The sequence below is a fragment of the Oryctolagus cuniculus genome, chromosome 11 (assembly GCF_964237555.1).
Source record: "Oryctolagus cuniculus chromosome 11, mOryCun1.1, whole genome shotgun sequence".
Lineage (NCBI taxonomy): Eukaryota > Metazoa > Chordata > Mammalia > Lagomorpha > Leporidae > Oryctolagus > Oryctolagus cuniculus.
In genome coordinates this window covers 94,007,967-94,031,153 of record NC_091442.1, presented here as the reverse complement: position 1 = coordinate 94,031,153, position 23,187 = coordinate 94,007,967, and the positions used below count along the sequence as shown (strand labels likewise).

Here is a 23,187-nt window from a genome sequence, read left to right as displayed (position 1 = left end):
TCTGATGGGGCCCAGAGGTTCAGCTGTTGCTAAATTCAAGGCAATTTCTCAAGGGATTGGCTGAGGCTTTTCTTGTGACAATAATCCAGTTCAATTGCTCCTTCTGACTAATCCTATTTTCCACTCTCTCTTACAATTGTTGTCTCAGATTCTGCATTCTGGTGATCCTGACCTGACATCTCTGATTGTTTATACACATCAGATTTCAAAATGCCAAGAAAAGTATTAAGGTGGGCATTCTATGAATGAAATAACATACCCATGAGGGTATCTATTAGGGGAAATCTAATGTGGGATTTATAGCGTATTAGAAAGTCCATGAAACTTGATCTGGTGATTCTTGCTTCAGGTAACTCTACCCAATAAGAGCATCGTGAAAAATGGGCCTGCAACCCACACAGAAATAGATATAGCACTTGTTCCTAAGATATAAGGATAGTGTATCTTTATATAACTGCTACTGGGAATCCTCCATGACACAAGTTTTAATGGCTACACATGCTTAGAGAACTAAAGATATGTTTCCAATGCAATTCCAACAAACTAAAGAGGACTTTAGAAATCAATCCCCCATATACCTTTATTCCTGAAATCTATTATAGGTTAATTATCACCAATATCATATTAAATACAAAGTCTTGAAATTTGGTTTTACTAGCACTGGATTAAGGATTATTGAATATTTTCCAAAAAGTAATGCTATGCTACTATACTAATCGTAGGCAACTTGATTATAGGCGAGACAAATATGAAAAGTTTTATTAATAACTATATATTTATTTTAGCATATAAAAGAAAGTATAACAGAAAATATAGAAATCTCACAGGATTTTAACTTTCAGATTTTATTATTATTTAGAGTTATAAGCATTGAATAGATAATAGAAGGTGATAAAAGTTATGAAGTTGATAATCAATCGACTTTTGAGGATTTGAACTATGGAAGGATTATGATATCTGGAAAAACCTTGGCAATGGAAATGGAAGTAGATAGGCAATAAGAGGGATAAACAGATAATGTGTTGCAGCTTCACATCTTGGGTGTCTTGGAGTTAATTATGTGACTGCGAGAACAAATTAGGAAGGTGAAGTCTCACTCTAGAAAATGACAAGGAAATCTGGAAGAACTAAGATCTCCAAAATGATCACTTTCAATAGATGTTCAGCTCGGATGGATCTTGAAATTGATCCTATGCCCACCTAACAGAACTTTGCCTGTGAGGACAGAATCATCTAGAAGTTTAAGGAGATGCAAGACATAAAAACTGAATGTGCATTCCTCAGGGCTTGCAGAATCTTAGGTCCTACAGAGCTAATATTTCAAAACTGTCTACCTAGGTTCACCATGTGTTATGCCTGTTCTAGGCAGAACCATGACCAAAAGGGATGCTATCTTACCTGTTTTTTTAAAAAAATTATTTTCTTATTTTAAAAATTTATTTGAAAGGCAGAGTTATAGAGAGAGGAGGAGAGACACACAGAGGGAGATTTTCCACCCACTGTTTCAGTCCCCAAATGGCTGCAATGACTGGGGAATGTGCTAGGCCAAAGCCAAAAGCCCAGAGCTTCTTCCAAGTCTCCCACGTGAGTGCAGGGGCCCCAGTAATTGGGCCATCCTCACTGCCTTCCCAGGTGCATTACCAGGGAGCTGGATCAGAAGTGGAGCAGCTGGGTCTCACATGGCTCCCATATGGGATGCCAGCGTAGCAAGTGGAGGCTTAACCTACTAAGCCACAATTCCGGCTCTGCTTTCATTACTTTTATGGAGCTAGCATTCTTTTTGCCAGCCAAAAGATGCCTTAGCATTAGTTAGGTAAGGATATTAACTAAACAGTAATTTTTAAACTATGAGCCAAAGTAACTTTACTTTTCTCTTTTGCTTGGTACTGACTTTTTTTTTCTAAAAGTCTTTATCCGGTGTTTAAATTATTTCTATCATTTAGAATTAAACATTTAAGTGGTTTGTTATAAATTTCATAGTACTCAAATTTTTAAAGAAATTTAGAAAACACTTTATAAATTTTTTTCTTTCAGAAAATCTGAAGTATTTTCATAAAAACAGCTAGTTTGTATGGAAAATATTTCTAGCAAGATCAGGATTAAAGCTTTTATTTAAAAGATTCTTCTCCTGTGTCACAGAACTAGTGTGACAAGACATATACATTACTGTAGCTCTATTTTCCATACACAGTAGAGAATTTAAAATGCATATATGCAAACAAGGAGTCATTCTTATTGCTCCAAATGCATTAGCTAGTCTCCAAATTCCATCCTTAATGGATACTTTGTCAACAAATATTTGGTGACATTAATGCTTCCTTGATGAATTGATATATACAGACAATATGCACTTTTATTGTTAGTTTTCAGTTTTGCATTATTGTCATAAATAACACTATGCATTTACAAATTATACATCTTATATAATCACAGGACTTTTCTAGGCCTATCAGTTTAACGAATGAGGCCAGACTCTATTCCTAGAAGCCCTTCCCCTAGATAAGCATTGTAGTGCTGGCTCCATCATTGCCTTTGACCATTTCTATTCCCTTCCCATTTAAATTTGAGAAGAAAATTTAGCCAAAATACATACATACATATGTACATATAAATATACACACATGCATAGATAAACACATAAATATAGAAAGCTCATTTTTGCCTTCAGTTAAAAGTTTCTGTGATTCTACTTATAGGAGGAACCTAGAAAGGACAAATCTATGGAGACAGGAAATAGGACAGAAGCTGCACTTGGAGAGGAGGAAAATGTGGAGTTGTTTAATTGGCATAGAATATCTGTTTGGGATGATGAAAATATTCTGGCAATGGAGAATGATGATGGCTGCAAACCTTACAGAGTACTTAATGCCACTAATATGCACATTTAAAATCTAAAATGGTAAAAATTATGTTGTGTGTATTTTCCCATGATAAAAAAAATACACAAACAATGAAAAAAGTCCTTTGAACCATCAGATTTGCAATGGCAGCCTGATATACTCATTAATGTAATGTTGGTGCTACCACGTTTTAATTGCTGGTTGGCACCAGTAAAGATGTGCAACTACATGGCATTAGAAACAGACAAAAAAACCTTCACAATAGTTTTTGTAATCTCTCATCGGCTTTCAGTACATGGCTTGACTTTTAGACAGGCTCACAATGTTCTTATCATTCAGAGGGTTAACAAATCACCTATTTAAACAGTGTTTTGATGGCACAAACTTCTATCGTTCTTGGTCCATGGGGAGAATTAAGTACTGTTCCTAGTTGGGTATTTGTATTGTATTGTCTTAGACCATGAGTAATGCTGGGGAAGCTATTGAAACTAGCCTCCAGGAATGAAGATGTTTCATGAGAAGCCAACCTTTTGATGAAGGAAGCTACAAAGAGATTTAAACCTGAAACACTAAATGTGATCATGCCCCAGTTTTCTTTTATTTTCCCCAGAGGCTCATAATTATAAAGTAAGCTTGCATGTTGGTAATTTAATGCTTTTATAAATGATAAGCTCAGACATCATTCTATAAAGAATGGGCATATATATTATTTTCAAGCATTAATATTTCTTCAGATATTTGTAGTGGATTTATTTAAGATATAGAATTATTTCCAAAAATAAAACAGCATATGATTCAAATGGAAAACACGTTTCACTTTGTTGTCATGTTAATATATATCCGCATCAAAAAATTCATCTCATGAATTATGAAAGAAATAACCTCAACAAGGCAAATTACAAGGGATGAATTATTACCATTGAGGGGATAACTTGAACCAAATCCAGTAGCTCCAAAGGGGTTGTAACTATCTCAGAGAAAAAAAAAAGTCCCTAAACTAAGTCATTATTTCATAGTAACGACATTAGAATAAAACTTTTCATTCATTTGCCTACTTAAATTCTGGAGGGCTGACTCTGTGGTGGAACATTTACTTTTCCTAGGTTACAGAGTAAATTGAAAGGAGAATATTTACAGACCAAATAGGTGCCATGCAGTAAATACACATTGCACAGACATGACTTGCATTTGAATGCTCCAAACTAAACAAGACATAGCTTTTAGCCTAAAGTATATGAATAAAAGGCATTTAGAAGGAATCTTGCAAAATCCTGATCTATTCTGCAATTTTCATTATTTAACACGAACTTGCAGAGCTTGTCCTAAATGACAGGCTCTGTTCTAAACCCTTTACATGATTTAAGTCATTTTATCCTAGCATGAAGAGGATACTATCCTTAATGGAGAATCTGCCTACAGTCACACAGACCCTAAAAGTGACAGAACTCATAATCAAACCTAAGCAATACGACCTCAGGGTCGTAGCTCAACAATTATACCGTGCAATTTCCCTGAAAAGCTAATGGCAGAAGGGCTCTTTGCTTAAGGAAATTACAAATATGAAATGTCCTCTTTCGATAATTCAGGCAGTGTACAGTATTGCATTCTGTCTTGCCTTGTGTTTGACTTCAACTTTTGTCTTTGCACAAGATGTTTTTCTTTGTTTGAGAAGGAAATAACGCATTGCCAAAGGAGTCAGATTTGGCAGGTTTATGGTAGCAGGCCTTGTTTCCATCAACATTAGTCAACTAAGATACAAACAGTCAGAATCAGGGCCAGGAAGCTGATCTTCCAGGTAGTGTCTGGCTTTTATCTTTCCCTTGTGTAGTTTCCACTCACTTCAAATATGCACAGCTCCGAATCTGGTCTCCTCTGTAAAAAGTCAACCTTTCTGCCATCACTCAGGGTGAGAAGGCTTCATTCACCACCAGGTCCTTTCCCATGTGAGGATTCAGCCAGTCAGGGGAGGGCTGTGTTAGTTCTTTCTTCTCTCTTTCAGTCTATCATTCTGATTGCATAACTTCAGCATTCCTCACACCAGAGTTACTGTCAAGAGTTACTTTATTTTTGGACTCTTACCGTTAAATTAGCATAGCATGGTCGATTTCTTTTTTTTTAACTTTTATTTAATGAATATAAATTTCCAAAGCACAGCTTATGGATTACAATGGCTTCCCCCACCCCATAACTTCCCTCCCACCCGCAACCCTCCCCTTTCCCTTTCCCTCCCCCCTTCCATTCACATCAAGATTCATTTTCAATTCTCTTTATATACAGAAGATCAGTTTAGCATATATTAAGTAAAGATTTCAACAGTTTGCACCCACATAGAAACACAAAGTGAAAAATACTGTTTGAGTACTAGTTATAGCATTAAATCTCAATGTACAGCACATTAAGGACAGAGATCCTACATGAGGAGTAAGTGCACAGTGACTCCTGTTGTTGACTTAACAAATTGACACCCTTGTTTATGGCATCAGTAATCACCCTAGGCTCTTGTCATGAGTTTCCAAGGCTATGGAAGCCTTTTGAGTTCACCAATTCTGATCGTATTTAGAGAAGGCCGTAGTCAGAGTGGAAGTTCTCTTCTCCCTTCAGAGAAAGGTACCTCCTTTTTGAAGACCTGTTCTTTTCATTGGGATCTCACTTGCGGAGATCTTTCATGTAGGGTTGTTTGTTTGTTTGTTTGTTTTGCAGAGTGTCTTGGCTTTCCATGCCTGAAATACTCTCATGGGCTTTTCAGCCAGATCCGCGTGCCTTAAGGGCTGATTCTGAGGCCAGAGTGCTGTTTAGGACATCTGCCATTCTATGGGTCTGCTGTGTATCTCACTTCCCATGTTGGATCGTTCTCTCCCTTATTTTTAAACAAGACTAGTGTCTGCAAATACTAGCTGATAGAATAAAAAAGGGGAAAAAAAAGCATGGTTGATTTCTTATGCTATTTGCATAGGAAACAATCTTTTTTTTAGTTACACTTTTCCAATTAAAGCGTGGCTCACTAGACTAATCCTCTGCCTGTGACGCCGGCACCCTGGGTTCTAGTCCCGGTTGGGGCTCTGGATTCTGTCCTGGTTGCTCCTCTTTCAGTCCATCTCTCTGCTGTGGCCCGGGAAGGCAGTGGAGGATGGCCCAAGTGCTTGGGCCCTGCACCTGCATGGGAGATCAGGAGGAAGCACCTGGCTCCTGGCTTCAAATCCGGGCAACGCACCGAAAAAAAAAAAAAAAAAGAATGTTCTTGGGGAAAAGATGCAATCAAAGCTCTTATCATGTTATTACTTCATTCCAATACCTTTGATAGCATTCAGATTCTAGACAAGTAATTGTAACATACTAGTCACCCAATGAACATTTGTTGAACAAATAAATAAGTGGATAAGTTTCCTATGGAAGATTTTCAAGTCTTTTCACAATTAGATGTTACCCTCATTTATTTGCCCTTTAGCAATTTCCATAAACTTTAGATTTTTATTATCATTTGACTCCAATATGTCAGACATTATAGCAGCTGAATAAGCAAAGATGACAGAGGAGTTCATGGATTTCTGAAAGGAGGCATCCTCTTAAATTACAGTGACTTCTTTGTTGTCTCCTGCTTTCTCCTTGCTAAGATTTTTTAGTACATTTTGCCAGCCCCAAGGCCTTTTCTCTCCTTTCACTCCATGCACATTTATTTTTATCCCTCAGGGTTCAGTTCAAATTGTTCTCCATAAACACTTATCTAACCTCTCACGTGTAAAGTGATCTCTCCCTCGTCCCTTCTCTGACTTGCTATGATAATTATTTTTAATGCTTTAATTTGGTCAGGAGTTATGCATTCTAAGTTTTCAGGTATGATAAATACTAAAATGCTGAATTATACTTTATGCCATATCTCCTTGTGTTGTGTCAATCTCTTGTGGTCATGCCTTTCACAATGCATTTTGTGTTTTCCTGGTGTCTTCCACAGGGCCTGGTATGAACACATTCTCCCATAGTGGTTCCTCAGTCAATATTTCGGTAATGATTGATTGATAGGTTACTGGAAATTTCCTTGTATTTAACAGATTGGTATGTCCTGCACAGACTACTAGATAGTCAGTAAGTGTTGGCTTATTGTCCAATTACAAACTGATCAATATAACGGAGAAAATAAAATATCCTTTGCTTGCTCCTGAGCATTCAAGAAGTCAACAATGAAGGAACTGATTATCTCCTTGCATTGGAAATGAGGCCTATAACTCCAGATTTTTCCTCTGCCTTCATTCATTAACTAGCCTGTCCCTGACTCTGAGCTCATTTCTACTTCATGTCTTAAGGAAGAGATTTTTAACCTGGAGTCTCTGAACCCATCAAAAGTCTATGAATGAGGGCCGGCGCCGCGGCTCACTAGGCTAATCCTCCACCTTGCGGCGCCAGCACACCGGGTTCTAGTCCCGGTCAGGGTGCCGGATTCTGTCCCGGTTGCCCTTCTTCCAGGCCAGCTCTCTGCTGTGGCCAGGGAGTGCAGTGGAGGATGGCCCAAGGGCTTGGGCCCTGCACCCCATGGGAGACCAAGAGAAGTACCTGGCTCCTGCCATCGGATCAGCGTGGTGCGCCGGCCGCGGCAGCCATTGGAGGGTGAACCAACGGCAAAGGAAGACCTTTCTCTCTGTCTCTCTCTCTCACTGTCTAACTCTGCCTGTCAAAAAAAAAAAAAAAAAAAAGTCTATGAATGTATTTCTGTAGGCCTTGAAACTCAGTAAAATGCTATGCTTAAAGGAAGTCAGGATATTTAACAATGCAAAGTAGAGGCTTAAATTCAAGCTTATTTAGCTGCAAAATCCTTCTTTTCCAACTGTATCATAATGTAGGTGATTTCTTGGATTGGTAGAGAGAAAATCCACTGGGCTATAAAAAGAATGTGGTCTGCTTTTTGTACTGGAGTGTCCCAGGTCAGGTTTGTAATAACAGCCCTGAGAGCAACAGCAGTAGTAGCAACAACAAATATGTGTTGCTGGAGAGGTGTCAGGCACAGCTCTAAACATTTTCTGTATTACCGTCTTAAACCCTATCACATACCATAATAAAGGCAGTGCCATGGTTTTCTGGAGGTTCTAGACTAAAATCCTGAAGATCAGAGAAGTTAAGCTACTTGTACAAGGTCCAAGGGTACTGAACACAAGGTGATGGATGGGGGACGTGAGCATGGGAAGAAAGCCAAGGTAAGAGTCATCTACATGAAATTTTATTTCAAGATACCCTGCATTTAAGACTTCCCTAAATTCCATTCTAGCATTTTAGCTTGGTTTATGGAGCAATCTGTCTAGGGGGACAAGCTATAGAGCCAATAATCCACTACAGTGCCTGACTTAATCTTGAAGAGTTAGTTTTGAGAATAAACCAGTCACATCAGGTTTGTGAAGACAATCAGTTGCTTCCTGACCTCTAAGAAAATAACAGAGTGTCAAGAGGAGCCCTTTCTAAGCCTTTAGCCTTCTTCACATCCTCAACATTCAGTTACAATTTAACTCACTCATCGGTGAGGTTCCTGAGAAAGACTAAGTAGTCCAAAAATAGACTTCGACAATACGCAAAATGCAATTATTCCATTGTTAGTAGGTCGTCCATAGAACTTACACTTGAAGTTGTTTTAATGCCAGATGAAGTATGTGCTCAGAATTGGAATATTCCAAATATCTCTATAGCAGCCATGGTTTCAGGCAATCCTATCCTAAACATTCCAAGCCAGGATAAACTCAGGCAATCTCTACTGAAGTGCTGACTTTAGCCTAAAAATTCTTCCATTTCATGTCAGATCACAAGAGATCTGTATTCTAGTGATAATGCCATGTGATGTAATTGTGTATGGTTTTGTTGTTAGTTGCTTTTATCTAAAAAATGAGTGTGACAAACTATGTATAATTTAACTTATTACTAATGGTTCATATTTAAATAAGGTTATGGTTGTTAGAATGTTTGGGATTTCAAAAATGAGATTGTTATTAAAATTTAAAAAAGGAAATGTTTGCCTGTTCTCACATAAAATATAAATGTTTTTTTTTTTTTTTTTTTTTTTTTTTTTTTTTTTTATTTGACAGGCAGAGTGGACAGTGAGAGAGAGAGACAGAGAGAAAGGTCTTCCTTTGCCGTTGGTTCACCCTCCAATGGCCGCCGCGGCCGGCGCACCGCGCTGATCCGATGGCAGGAGCCAGGAGCCAGGTGCTTTTCCTGGTCTCCCATGGGGTGCAGGGCCCAAGCACCTGGGCCATCCTCCACTGCACTCCCTGGCCACAGCAGAGGGCTGGCCTGGAAGAGGGACAACCGGGACAGAATCCGGCGCCCCGACCGGGACTAGAACCCGGTGTGCCGGCGCCGCAAGGCGGAGGATTAGCCTAGTGAGCCACGGCGCCGGCTATAAATGTATTTTTTTAAAAGCACTGTAACTTGGGGCCATCGTTGAGGCGCAGCTGCTGCTTGCGACACCAGCATCACATACGGGCACTGGTTCGAGTCCTGGCTGCTCCTCTTCCCATCCAGCTCCCTTCTAATGTGCCTTGGAAAGCAGCAGAAGATGGCCCAAGTGCTTGGGACCCTTCACCCACATGCAAGACCCAGAAGAAGCTCCTGACTCCTAGATTTGGTCTAGCCTAGCCTTGTCCATTGTGGCCATTTGTGGAGTGAGCCAGCAGATGGAAGATCCCTCTCTCTGCATCTCCCTCCCTGTTCCCTTCTGTCTCTGTAAGTCTGCCTTTCAAATAAATAAAATAAATCCTTAGAAAAAGCACTGTAACTTGATCGCAGTTTTTAAAGCAGTCCCTAAAGGTATTTTACCTAAGAATTTGGGTAATTTTCTCTCCATTAAGAGTTTGCTATTGAGGTGTAACAAAACAATGGAAACTGGATTAGGTATGAGAGAACTGGTATTAGTTTCTGCTTCGCTTCTTACCAGCTCTGTGAACTTGGGACATCATTAGGATTCAATTTTTCTCATTCATAAAATCAAAATACTAAATAATGTCTTTGCGTAACTTAATGGTTTGCTGTGTATACATCAGAAAAAAATAAAAAGCTAATTTTATGTACAACCTATAAGGGTCATGGTCTATGTTAATTGATTTTTTTTTTAATTTGGGTGCTAGAGAGAGAGAGAGAGAAAGAGAAAGGTATTCTATCCACTGGTTCACTCCCCAGATGGCTGCAATGGATCCGGAGCCAGGAACCAGAAGCTTCTTACAGGTCTCCCATGTGAGTGCAGGAGCCCAAGCACTTGGGCCATCTTCAACTGCTTCCCCAGGTTATAGCAAAAAGCTGGATCAGAATAGGAGCAGCTGGAACTTGAACCGGTGCCCATATGGGATTCTGGCACCGCAGGTGGAGGTTTAGTCCACTACACTTCAGTGCCATCCCCAATGTTAATTGATTTATAAACTCATATATTGCCACATTGCACTTTCTCTCCAACCTATGATTAAAGTAATCATTTGTACCCATTTTACAGACATGGAAACAGATTCAGTGATGATTAATAGGTTTCCTGTGATCATACAGCTTGCTGTCATAGGGAGAAACTAAGATGTATATATTAACCAAAATGGTTCTGCTTTTATGAGTATAACATTATCTAATATAACAGTGTTATGGCATGGCCCATAGGCAATTATAAAGTCTTTAGTAATTCGTCAAGTGTTTCTTAAGAATTTACATATGTATATATGTATATGTATATATACATGTATATATATATAATGTACATATGTATATATGTATATGCAAACATATATTTGCATATATGCTGAATATACTCGCAAGGGCTCCACAAATATAAGCATGATGTACTTCTTCCCTTGGAGCAAGATATGGAATTAAATCAGTGTTAAAATAATAAGTAATTGCATGTCATCAAAACAGAGGTAATTCCCATGCAAGGAGAATTAAGAGGAGAAATTCATTCATTCCAAGTAAGAGCCTAATGGGTTTTACAAAAAATGTACAGAGAAAAATTGCTTGTCTTTTCCTAAACCATCAGAGAAACTGGGTATTTGGTTACTAAATAGCAAGAGAAGAGTGGGGTAAGGTATGAGAGTGGGTTTAAAGTTAAATTCCTTCAAGTTTCATCAAGGCAAAGAAGATTTACAGTGGAAGCATAAACTTAGGTAGCTGTAGGAAAGGGGGTGAAGATGGGAGGGGGATCCTCTCCTATTTCACAGATGTTGATTTCAAATTTCCACCTGGTAACAGCCTAGGGGGCTAGGGCATAAAGATACAAGTCAAAACACAAAGACCTACCCAGAGACAGCTAACTGCATCCAGCAAGGGAATTATAAAATCTCAAAAAATATCTCCAGTAGCTAAATAAATATCTTTACTTGTATTTGATCTTTTTTCCATTTACTAAAGTTTAGAAGGAGCCATAGAATCCATTACCTTTTAAAAATTCTGGATTACATAAAATATAGCCTAAGGATATCAGATTTTTCATACAGTGACTAAATTACCTTATGATCAACTTCCAAAGTGGTTTTGTTTAAAAAAAAAACAGACAAGAAAGCTTTTAAACGATGAGTAATGAAAGTAGTAAGTAGCATACTTTTTGTATAATACCATTGCTTTTTCCCAGGACTTCATAATTGCATTCAAAACACATAGAAAAACTCCACAGCATAGTATTTAAGCTTGCACAAATATTTCAAGGCAAGTAAGAATCCGAATGGATCTTTTTACATAAGGCTACTCATTTATTTTTGCAGACCACATTTAAAACAACTGCAAGATTAATTTCATTCCATTTTCTGGACTTGCACATCTTGAAAGCCAACAAACAGCAACAACAACAACAAAAAAAAAAACCCTGTCATTTTGGAAGCATAATAAATGTTTCTTATAAACATGGCTAAGAAGAGTGGCTAGCAGAGTAGGGCTGGGGGTGGGGAAGCAAATCCTTTAGCCTCAATAACTTAGGGAAAGAATCATCCGTAAGACAAATTTCAAATCAAGTTTTTCCACTATACAACATAAGCAGTTAAGAATCTTAAGCAGATGTAAAAGGAATACAGCAAATGGGGAGAAAAAAAAGGCCGATAAAGTTTCTGGCTACAATACAAGAGACATATCATTACCATATGATCTAATGTGGGTGTCAGCCGGATTGTGTTCATTGAGGGAAACCTTAGTTTTTAACTGTGCTATGGAGTAGAAGCAGGAGGTTTTCAACCTAGTGACAGTCACAGAGCAGCACCTACCCCCTCCTTCTTTCCACACCTGCAAACTCTTTTGCTTGGGCTGAATATTTAGTGTAATTACATCTCAGCTTTGAGGGCTCCAGTGGCAAATTCCCGGATTAAAAGGTATGGTTTTCAATAATTGTCCTGAACTCTGCTACAGACTCAAAACTTCGGTCAAATGGACAGCAACAGGAAATGTTTGGTGAGAAAAAGAAAGGAAAGAAAATTATGCTAAACTTTTAATAATTTCTTGAAACATTTTAAGCATGTATTGCTTGAAAACAGAGGTTAAATATTTGGTAAAATGGTTTAATGTGTTGTTTGAGCTCTTTATCTTCTGTTCTCACAAAGATGCTTATTAAAAAACTGTAACCTAACACCGTGACTGTCTGTATTGATGTTTTTGTATTGTATCAATTTTGTATTAATGAAATGTTTAGCTCTTTAGGAAGTGTTAACAGAAAAGTATTCTAAACTAGCATACTATTTGTAGCTGAATTACACATCTCAGGATTTTTTTCCCTGCTGAATTCTTGTACACTTTAAGAACTTTTAAAACCTTAGCAATGTTGGTGATTAGTTGCAGAGATCTAATGTATATTTCTGCAACCCCAGGAATGAATAGAAGTTACCACCAGAAAGGAGAAAAATCAACATAGAAAATATGTATGCTATTAAGACCTAAGATATTCTCATAGTTTCCTTACTTTAAAGTAGTGCCCCTGTCAATATTTTGAATGAAAATGAAATTTTATTATAAGATACACTCACGATACAATGAGGATTTGGGTTAATTTTTTTTCTAATTTTAAAACAGGGTAACATGATGACCACTGGTTAAGTGGGCTCACTGTGATGTAAATACCTGTGGCTTTTTCTTCCTCTTGCTATTTGCACTGGAAAAAGAGCCAACTGCCTCTTATAGCAGCCCCGTTAATGGTAGAAGCTTTTATTATTTATTTTTTAAATTATTCCTGTTATTACTTAATTTTTTATTTCACCCAGGGCTGGGGCAAAGCTTTTCTTATCTCTTATTGGTTAAATTTTTGCTTTGAAAATCACACCAAGAGCACAAGTAACATTATGCCAAATGTTGATATGAACAATATAGTTAATTTAACATGATTAAGTAGTTTAAGGAGTTAGAAACTGTTTTTGCTAAAACATTTATAAACTATGGTAACTAGCTTTATTGGAGGAGAAGCATTATACTAGCAACAAGCATCTAGAAACGTGTCATATGAGAACATGTGGAGAATAGTTGAAACAATTTCAGTGAAAATTTACAAGTAGATTATCTCAGTAATGATCTCCCTGATTTCAACATGAGTAACTGCTGTTTGCAGTTCATATCTTTGATTCATTAAGGGAGGAAGGGAATGGTTAAAGAAATCATTAGTATCAATAGCCCACATTAAATGTTTTAAGATGCTGGGTCTTTACGAATCATGACACTAATTTAAAATAAGTTATTTCTTGGAAAAACTCACATAACGTTTCTAGATATGCTGCTATGGTACCCTGGGACATTCATGGTTAAATGCAGCACAGGCAGTCTCCTACACACACACACACACACACACACACACACACAACAAATGAAAGTTATATAAAAATAAGTAATTGAAAATATATATTGCCTGATTTCAACTTCAATCAAAAAGAATATTGTGCGAAGCACTGCACCATTTTAACACAAGTAAACAAATATAGTGATGATACTTTTCCTCGGAGCAAATCTCAACATTTCCTTTTTTGGATTGTTAGTGAAATAACTAGGCCCTTTTTGCTCTGGAGAAAAAATTACAAAACGACATCTGCATTAACTCAGCTTGCTATTTATTAAATCTGCAGTTACTTTGCCTCATTTTTCTTCTAAAATTGTAATATATTAAATATGCAACGCCAGCAAACTTGTGGTAAACCATAAACATTGCATTTTAATGTAAAACAGATAGAAAACCACTTCCTTAGATTTAATCCAAGCAAACACACTGCCAAAACAATAGAGGCTCCTCTTAAAGGGAAAGTCAGGAACTCAGTGGGGATAGGCTGCTGGAGAAAACTTGATATTGAACTTAAAGTGACCATGCGACTAATAATAATTATGGTAGTTTTTAAGTGAAAAGCCATGTCTATATGTAATTTAGCGATAAATGGAAATTAAGAACAAATGAGTAAAAATTCGAAAAATATTTGTGTCCTCTTTAGTGGATCTTGCATAAACTTCTAGAAGTTACATTCATGTTAGAGCACACAACGATCTTTTTTCTCTACTCTTCTTTGCTATCTGTGCTACCACTGCACAATAAACAATTCTTTCAATCTGATCATGAATGTATAGCTTTATCAGTATATAATTCAAGGTAGAGATGATAAGACTAAATGTAACATCTGCAATATGTTTTAAGAATACTTAGAATAGTTTCATTAGGATTTATTTTAAAATAGATTATCTCACAAATGGACTCTGTTTTTCTATGCAATCAACTACATTTATTTAGTTCAATTTGATCAATTTAGAAATGTAGATATATACATATGTCTAGAAGCTCTTGTTTAATAAATGGATATTATATATATTTATACACTTGTCAAATCTGTACATTTTTAGTTTCCTTGTTGTTTTTAACAAAATAGCCCTGTTGGTAAAATCAGATAACATAACATATATGTCATATAAAAATAAGTTAGGATTTTCCATATGTATTTCTTGTATACTTAAAACAATTAGTTTGAAAAAGAAGCCAATGGAGTTAATATTTGATAAGAATGTTGATAATACCAAGTTTAGGTTTTCAATTTGGTAATTTTTTATACCAGAAATTAGATATAGAAAAAAGGATAATTGTGTGTTTTTAAAAATCAGAAAAATTGGATGCTAAGAAGAAATCAAAGAGATCGCATTGTTAATATATTTATGGTCAATTGAGTCATTTGTGTGCAAAATATTGTGCAAGGCCCGGGTACAGAGCAAGGGATAATAAGACACGCCCTGAAGGACTACATCTTCTGGTGGGGAGGACAGAACAAGTAGGCACAACAAATTACAATCTAATGTGATAAGTCCTTTAAAAGAGGTAAGAGCGACGTGCTTTGGGAGAACAGAAGAGAGGGAACGCAGCATCCTTCCTGGATGAGCCAGGGAATAGAGAAGGGAGGCCCATTGTCTCAATTCATCTCTGCAAGGCTCCTGCAAGGTAGGTGTTCTAAATGATGACAAGCAGCTTTGAGTGTTGGGGTTGAGATGGGGACTGGTAGTGGGGAGAAAATGAAAAGAAATATGACTAGAAGTAGCTGCTGCTATCAGATTATGAGTAGTCCTACGTGTAACACAGTCAATGTGCATCTTATTGTTAAGCCATGGAAAGTCAATGAAAGGTTCATAGTAGAAATTAACAGATGAGTTTTAATTTTTTTGAAAATGACTTGTACAACATAGTGGCTAGAAGTAGAGAAAATACTCAAGACAGAGATGAGTAGCACCTCTTGCAAAAGTTCAGGCAGTGGTGAGAAGGCCAGGACAAAATAAATACAGTAGGACCAAGATATCAGATTGGCATCCAGAGATATTTCCGAGGCAGGAATTGGAGATCTTTCATGTGTATAGACAGAATTTTATCTGACTCCTCCGTGGCTTGTGTTGAATGAGCAATGAAAAGTCCAACATGATTTATTATCGTGAGAATTTTGCAAATGATGTGATCACATAGTGTAATGTCTTAATTCAGACCCCAAATCTAAACAAGGAAGCCTAAGTAATATTCAAATTTCTCTTCATATGGAAATAGTTGTGCAAGTGAGACTGTATTGGACCCTATCACCTTTCAAATACATTTTTAATATTCTGCTTCTGAATAATAAGTGAAATCTTAGAATTTATGCTGTTCCCTGTGCTCATGCTATGGTGCAGCTTTACGGACCAGGCAATGCTACTCTTCCCAAACCTTCCATTTGTTTCCTAGGTTCCCTGGTTGTGAAAATACATGAAATAAATCATGACGGCAACTCTCATCCTCCTTCTGCTTGCACAAGTTTCCTGGGCCGGGCCGTTTCAACAGAGAGGCTTATTTGACTTTATGCTAGAAGATGAAGCTTCTGGGATAGGCCCAGACGAGAGAGCTCCTGAACTTCCCGACTTGGACATGCTGGGACCAGTGTGTCCTTTCCGCTGTCAGTGTCACCTTCGAGTTGTCCAGTGTTCTGATTTGGGTAAGTTGGGTGCAGGCTTTCATTACCTTCCTTGTTTGAGAGTTCAGTTTTCAATTTTAATCTCTGAGATTCAAATGCGAGAGACAGTGCCACCTAATGAGTAGGAAAGGAAGTAAAGTAGAACGGAAAGAGAAGTAACTGAGTTAGTAGTCCTTTGCTTTTCCTTAGTCACAGTTCTATTACTTCGGAATAAAATGCTTTTTTAAAAAAAATCTTTCTTAACTTCATGGACTCTATTTTTGCAGCATAAAGCTTTCAACAAAATACTCTTATATACTAGGATTGCAGAGTGATGGTTTATTTGCATTCTGTAAGTTGTGTTCATGAAATCTCAGATATTAAGAAAACCCAGGGAAGTCTCTCACTCTTGAATTGGCCCAGATAACAGAGTTTGAGCATTACTAAATTATAAAGTATGCAAAGTTACCAGCAGAAAAACAAGATAAATGTTACGCCACAAACTTATCTTTCAAGTACCAAAATACATGCTTAATCTTTGAGTCTTAGTTTTGCCTTTAACTTTGGCATTTTGTAATCCAGCTGTTTATATTCTTTAGAAAGTTTCAAGGGAAATATTTATAACTAAGGTACAGTGTAAATATTAAACATGGTCTCAGAGCATTTATCTTTAGCCTAACACCCCAGAGACAGTTTGATTTATCATCTTTTGAGAAAAAAAAATTGGCCTGGAAATTCCACAAGCAACATACTTAGAAGATAAATCTCCAGAAACTTTTGAGGCCTCAGACGATGAGCCAAAGGGAAAAAAATTACTTTACGTGGCAGCTGATTTATATTCATCTTTTCTTTTGATATAGTTTCTTACTGGAAAGAAAAAAACATTCCTTATAGTATGATTCTACCATAGTGCATTTCCTTACAAAAGAAATTCCATCACATAGGAAGGCATGTCTTTCAGTAACCCTGTACTTATACAGAACGTACTTTCTAGCAGTATTTTGAAAAAAGCACATTGTTACTAACTGCTGCAGTTGGAATAAATGACATGCAGGAATATGGAATCACATGAAATAGGTTCCACAATAACAACTGAAAATCGAATGCTGAGGTAGCTTCTTCAGTGCTGATATATATGGTATAAAACCCAAATAAAATGTGTATATCAAGGTTTTCAGAAAGCTACAGGAAATTTCACTTTCCTGTTTTCATTTAAAAAATTAAAAATTCATTAATATAAAATAACAAATTTCATGTATTTCATAGCTACAACTCTAAGAAGATAACATACGTCCCTAATTTGTCTATTCAACCCGCAAATCTACTGAGAGCATGCCATGGGTCAGCTCTGTGCCAGGCCAAATATGGTCGCAGTTCCTGTGAATCTTAGATGTTAGGGGTGCTGACTGGTCTTTTTTGATTTGCATGCTTGCTACAGGGGAGATTGAATTGCTATCAAGTTCTCCAGAAACTTTTAAAAGCATCTGACCTGTATCACTGTTTTAGGTGAGAAAACAAAAGACTGAAAAATCTGAATAAAGAAACCATCACAACTGATAGAGAAGTGATAAACTGTCTTTCTCTGAGATTACTAAAATGGCCAAGTTCCCAAGAAATATGCTGCAAGTTAAATTTCACATTATTTCTGACAACAAAGTTAAAAGGATTCATTACTCCCACTGCACACATTATCAAAAATGAACAGTTGATATTTTAAGGGAAAAATTAGATGGCTAGTGACTTTACTGAAATTTTATTTTTCTATATATATATTTTGGTTTGGTCCCATAACAAATTTTTAATAAAGCTTGACTCTGATTAAAGTAATAGGTCAGGACTATGGCTTGAAACTAAATAGCAAAATCTAGTTTTAGGAAAGATAAAGTTCACTAACTGGGGAATCTCATAATACAATTTTGCTGTTGTTCTCATTTTGCTTTGATTGTTTTGTTTTGTTTTCAGCCTGGAAAATTTTTACATTTCTAAAAAAATAACTAATATTATAATAACCATTTGTTTTAAGGTATCATATTTAACTAAGTTCTGGGGAGCAATGGGCTGATCCAAAGTATCTCTAGTTTTTATTGACTCAGAAATGCATATTAAAAGATACCATGAACATTTTAATCAGATATTTCTAAAGCAGAGTATACTTCTGAAGAGGAAGAAAAATGCCCTTACTTTGAAAGAGAAAAAACCAGCTCTATTCACAATTTCAACTACTATCCAACCCTTTCTCATTGGCAAATCGTTAAGGCCTTGACATCTTCATTTGCAGAAAAATCACAGTTAAGCCTAGAACTCCTCTTGTAAGTGTGAGATAGTTGGTTCATAGAGCATCTCGACTCAGTTTCTTATTGTATGATAATTATGTACATCAAAAAATGAAAGAAAATAAGAAAGCAGAAATGGGTAACTTCATTCATAGTTAGGGCAAAGTAGTTTGTTTCTTTGTTCCAAGTTCCCTAGTGATCTGACTATAAATCTTGAATTTTCATAATAAAAGAATAAGTGCAATGCACTTTGGGATTGGAAATGTTAATCATTATCTGTATCAAGGGCTGATGTTGTCTTCAGAATTATCCTCAGAAGTTACAATGAGCACAGAGAAACTACAGTGTGGAAGGACAGTAGTCCTTTGCCATCTTACTATCTAAACACTGTTTAATACAAACTTTTAAATTATGATCATTAACTTTTCCACTAAGCAATATATCTGATTAAGTTAAATAGCATCAAATTGTTAGACAGTTTTTCCCAAGCTAAGAAGTCAAAACTGCAAAATTAACACAAAATTATTCCATGAGAAAACTTTAGGGCATGTGGTAGATGCATTGAATGTTTGTGTCCCTTGTTATAATTCATCAGAGTAGCATTGCCATGTGCTTTTTGAGCCTGAAATACAAAGGAAGCAATCGTATATGCTTCATAAATTGTTTTGCTGAGCTTGTTATAATTTACATTAATAATTTAAATAAGAATTTTATGGTTAAAATGTCTTATTCTTAAAAATTGTATTCTTAAGGCATAAAACAATTCACTTTGAATTATAGCACTTATAAAAAACAACAGTATAAAGTTGTTAAATAAGGTTAGCAAATTGAGAAATTATGAATTACCTTAAAATTATAAAACCATAATGTCACTACTTCTTTTCAAATCTTTTGAAAATGTCCTAAATGCTATCCCATTGGATGTTCTGGTTCATGTGCTTGGTATCTTGAAGGAAATCAATTTCTCTTACATGTATGTGGACTCTTTGGCTCAGCCATTCAGTTTTGGATGAAGTGTCACCAGGGAGCTAACTGGCTCTGACTTCATCTCCTTGCTGAAATGCAGATTAATTCTAACAAGTCTAGTAAGCATAAGCACTGCCTTTAGACCATTCTCAACAATTAAAGTAGCTGTTACTGATATCTTTCTTATAAACAAGTCTCAAAAGGCTTGAAATGCCTTATATAAATTATTTGACAGTGTAAAAATCTTGGGCTAGGCAATTAAACACCTATGAATTCAAATCTCACCATTTACAAGCCGTGTAAGAAACTTTTAAAATCTTATTTCCTCACTTGCTAAATGGGACTATATCTTACTTCATCAGGTGATAATTGAAAATATATGTAAAAACGAGTATTATAGAAACCACAGTAATCAGACATCAAGTTAGCATTTCAGATAAGGTCAGTAACATTGTAAGGTTGTGTCTGACACATGTTTTTATTTTCATTTTGAAAATTTAGAATTTCTAATAAGAGTATGGCTTGTCAAGCTAGATACAAACTACCACCTTCTTTCCCCCTCCCCACCTAAAGATGGCCACATTATCTCCAAGTGGAAATAGACAAAAATCAGAAATACTATACAATTATCAAGAAAGTCAACATTTTCCAATCCAATATTGTTTTAAACAAAATTGCCTCAGATGGACTGAGAACAATGAAGCAATGGCCATGGTGTAATCACAAGATTCTAAACTTATATATAAGCCTTCTAAAAATGGTTCTAGGAGATGGACTGCATACAGATAACAACTGCTTGGGAAAACGTACCTCACAGTGCAAAGGAGATTTTAATTTTAAAGATCTCGGGAGAAAGTACAACTCTTTAAGCTGCAAAAAGTTAATTTCTTCTTCTCTTTAATCATTTTGCTTGAACTGGTAAAAATTTTATCACTGCTTGCCACTTGGGACATATACCACAGCTTATTGCATGAATGGGAAATTGATTTTCTAGAAATAAACCTTATATGGGAGATAAATGAACTGTAGGCTTCTCCCATGAAATCAACCCAGAAAAATTAACCAGAGCAGTTTTGTAGAGGAACAGACAGAATGCTGAAAGCTAAGTGTTTCCCAAGGCTTTTTTTTTTTTTCTTTTCTAGCTCTGCAGCCACAAGGATATAGATATCCCTTGTTCAGAGTTTCAGATACATAAAAAAGGTATCTCCAAGCATGGTAAAAGGAGGCTTGCATAGAGCATGCCCAGTGGCATACAAAGAGGGTGTAATATGACTGATCCTCATATGAAGCAAGAGAAATGTTCAGGTGTGACCTACAATACCAAGGCTCCCGATTCGAGGGGTTAAAGATGGGAGGAGGAAGAGAGAAGTCAGTGAAGGCTAAGGGAAGCATCTGTCTGCTTAACCCCACAGAGGACTGACATATCCCTGGTTTCCTTCTCTGTCCCTGGAGGGGGAGAGGGAGAAGCAGCTGTGTGGGATCAAGACATTCTGTTAGAGTGCAGCTGTGATGCATTCTCCTATGGAAGAAAATCCTGGCTCCAAGCAACAGGATGGCAATAGGTTAGCTGGAATATCAACTCCCTGGGTAAAAGAGGAAAACCATGAGACCGCCTAATCTTAACAAGGGCAGAAAGATGATTATGTGTATTTCCCTGAAAGTAGACATAAGTAAATTAAATCAGTTTTCTATCCCATCTCAGGAAAAGGAGAAAGCCCTATCACAACTTTGTTGTTAACACTCAAGATTCAATAACCTTTTAATTTACTCTGCGGATAGCTTTGAAAAAAACTTCTGTAACTTTTCTACTTCTGTACTTTCACCAAAATCTACATGAGCCTTGAATATTCTATACCAATCAATTACCTATATAGAATTATTCCGTATCTTTTAATTACATCTTTATGTATACACATACTTTCTATACCAAAAGGGAAGTGTGACAATTTACCTTTGTATATCTTCTACTCAACAAATGGCCTTATTCCTGAAAGTCTCTTCAACATCAAAAATGCCCGATGAATGAATAAATGGACATATGCGTAGCTTGGTTCTTGGATGAGGGCTTGGTTGAAAAGTCTACAATATTTTTGACCTCACCAAGCTGACAAAAGGAGGGGACATGGCAGACAGGAGCTGCAGCACAGTTTTGCTTCTTCCTTTTGAGGATGACCGAAAACCAGAAAGCTTAACTTCCATGAGTTTGTTTGAAAAAGAATGAAATTAAATCTTCTGTTTATGAAGCCTCCTAAAACTGTCATCACAGTCAAAAATTGCCATTTTTAAGAGTGAAATAGGTAAACACGCCTATTTTCAGCAGATAGGTTTTTGTTGAGATGGTGGCATCTAAATAGCACTTTGCTCATTTGACAAAAACTGGAGTGAACTTCCATTGTCCTATTTCTTCACTTGAAGATAGAATGATATAAAAGAATATTGGTGGAAGTCAACAAGAATAAACTTGGGGGTTTGGTCCCATGCCACAATGGTGGGAAAAGGGTGGTGTTTTAAGGCAACGTGGTCTTTGTCCAACACAGTGTTTACAGATTGCTGGCATTTGCTAGTAGAACAAGGCTATTCATCCTCCAGACAGCCAGACAAGAAAGACGGGAAGGAGATGGGGAGGAATTTCTTTCCAGTCTTTATTCAAGTTATTTTTTTGGTAATCTCTTAAGTAGAGTTTTCTTGACTGTGATAAATAATCACATTTAATTAATTAATTAATTTGTTTATTTTCATTTCACTTGAAAGGCAGGGAGAGGAGAGAGACAGAGAGACAGAGATAATTTCATCCACTGGTTTACTCTCCAAATGCTAGCAACAATCAGCACTTGGCCTGGTCAAAGCCAGAAGTCTAGAACTCAATCCAGGTCTCCCACGTGCGATGGAAAGGGACCCAAGTACTTGAGCCATCACCTGTTTCTTCTCAAGGTGTGATGAATAGGAAGCAAGATCAGAAGCAGAGAAGTCAGGATTGTAACCAGACACTCCAATATGGGATGCAGCATTCCAAGTAGCAACTTAACAACTGCACTGAACACCTATCCCATAACCATATTTTATTTTATTTTTTTTAATTTATTTGGCTGGAGCCATGGCTCACTAGGCTAATCCTCCTCCTGCGGTGCTGGCACTCTGGGTTCGAGTCCTGGTTGGGGCGCCGGATTCTGTCCTGGTTGCTCCTCTTCCAGTGCAGCTCTCTGCTATGTCCTGGGAAGGCAGTAGAGGATGGCCCAAGTGCTTGGGCCCTGCACCCACATGGGAGACCAGGAGGAAGCACCTGGCTCCTGGTTTCAGATCGGCACAGTGCACTGGCCGCAGTGTGCCAGCCGTGGCGGCCATTTGGGGGGTGAACCAATGGAAAAGGAAGACCGTTCTCTCTATCTATCTCTCTCTCACTGTCTAACTCTGCCTGTCAAAAAAATATTTATTTGAAAGTCAGAGTTACACAGAGAGAGGAGAGGCAGAGAGAGAGAGAGAGAGAAAGAGAGAGAGAGAGAAGTCTTCCATCCGCTGGTTCACTCCCCAGATGGCCTCAGTGGCTGGAGCTGAGCTAATCCAAAGCCAGGAGGCAGGAGCTTCTTCTGGATCTCCCATGTGGGTTCAGGGGCCTAAGGACTTGGGCCATTTTCTACTGCTTTCCCAGGCCACAGCAGAGAGCTGAATTGGAAGTGGAGCAGGCAGGACTCGAACTGGCACCCATATGGGATGCTAACACTGCAGGCGGCACTTTTACCTGCTACGCCATAGCACTGG

The 23,187-nt window shown here is 37.3% G+C and overlaps 1 protein-coding gene across 3 annotated transcripts in view; it reads left to right on the top strand.

The window, feature by feature from the left end:
- The first annotated feature begins 11,481 nt into the window (after positions 1-11,481).
- The window catches only part of DCN (decorin), a 40,426-nt gene continuing 28,720 nt past the window's right edge, over positions 11,482-23,187 (top strand). Inside the window, exons 1-2 of one of the 3 annotated variants that reach the window (XM_008256722.4) lie at positions 11,482-12,145; positions 15,988-16,234. In XM_008256722.4, the coding sequence (XP_008254944.1) occupies positions 16,021-16,234 (214 nt within the window). In that variant the 5' untranslated portion in view covers positions 11,482-12,145; positions 15,988-16,020. 3 annotated transcript variants of the gene reach the window in all.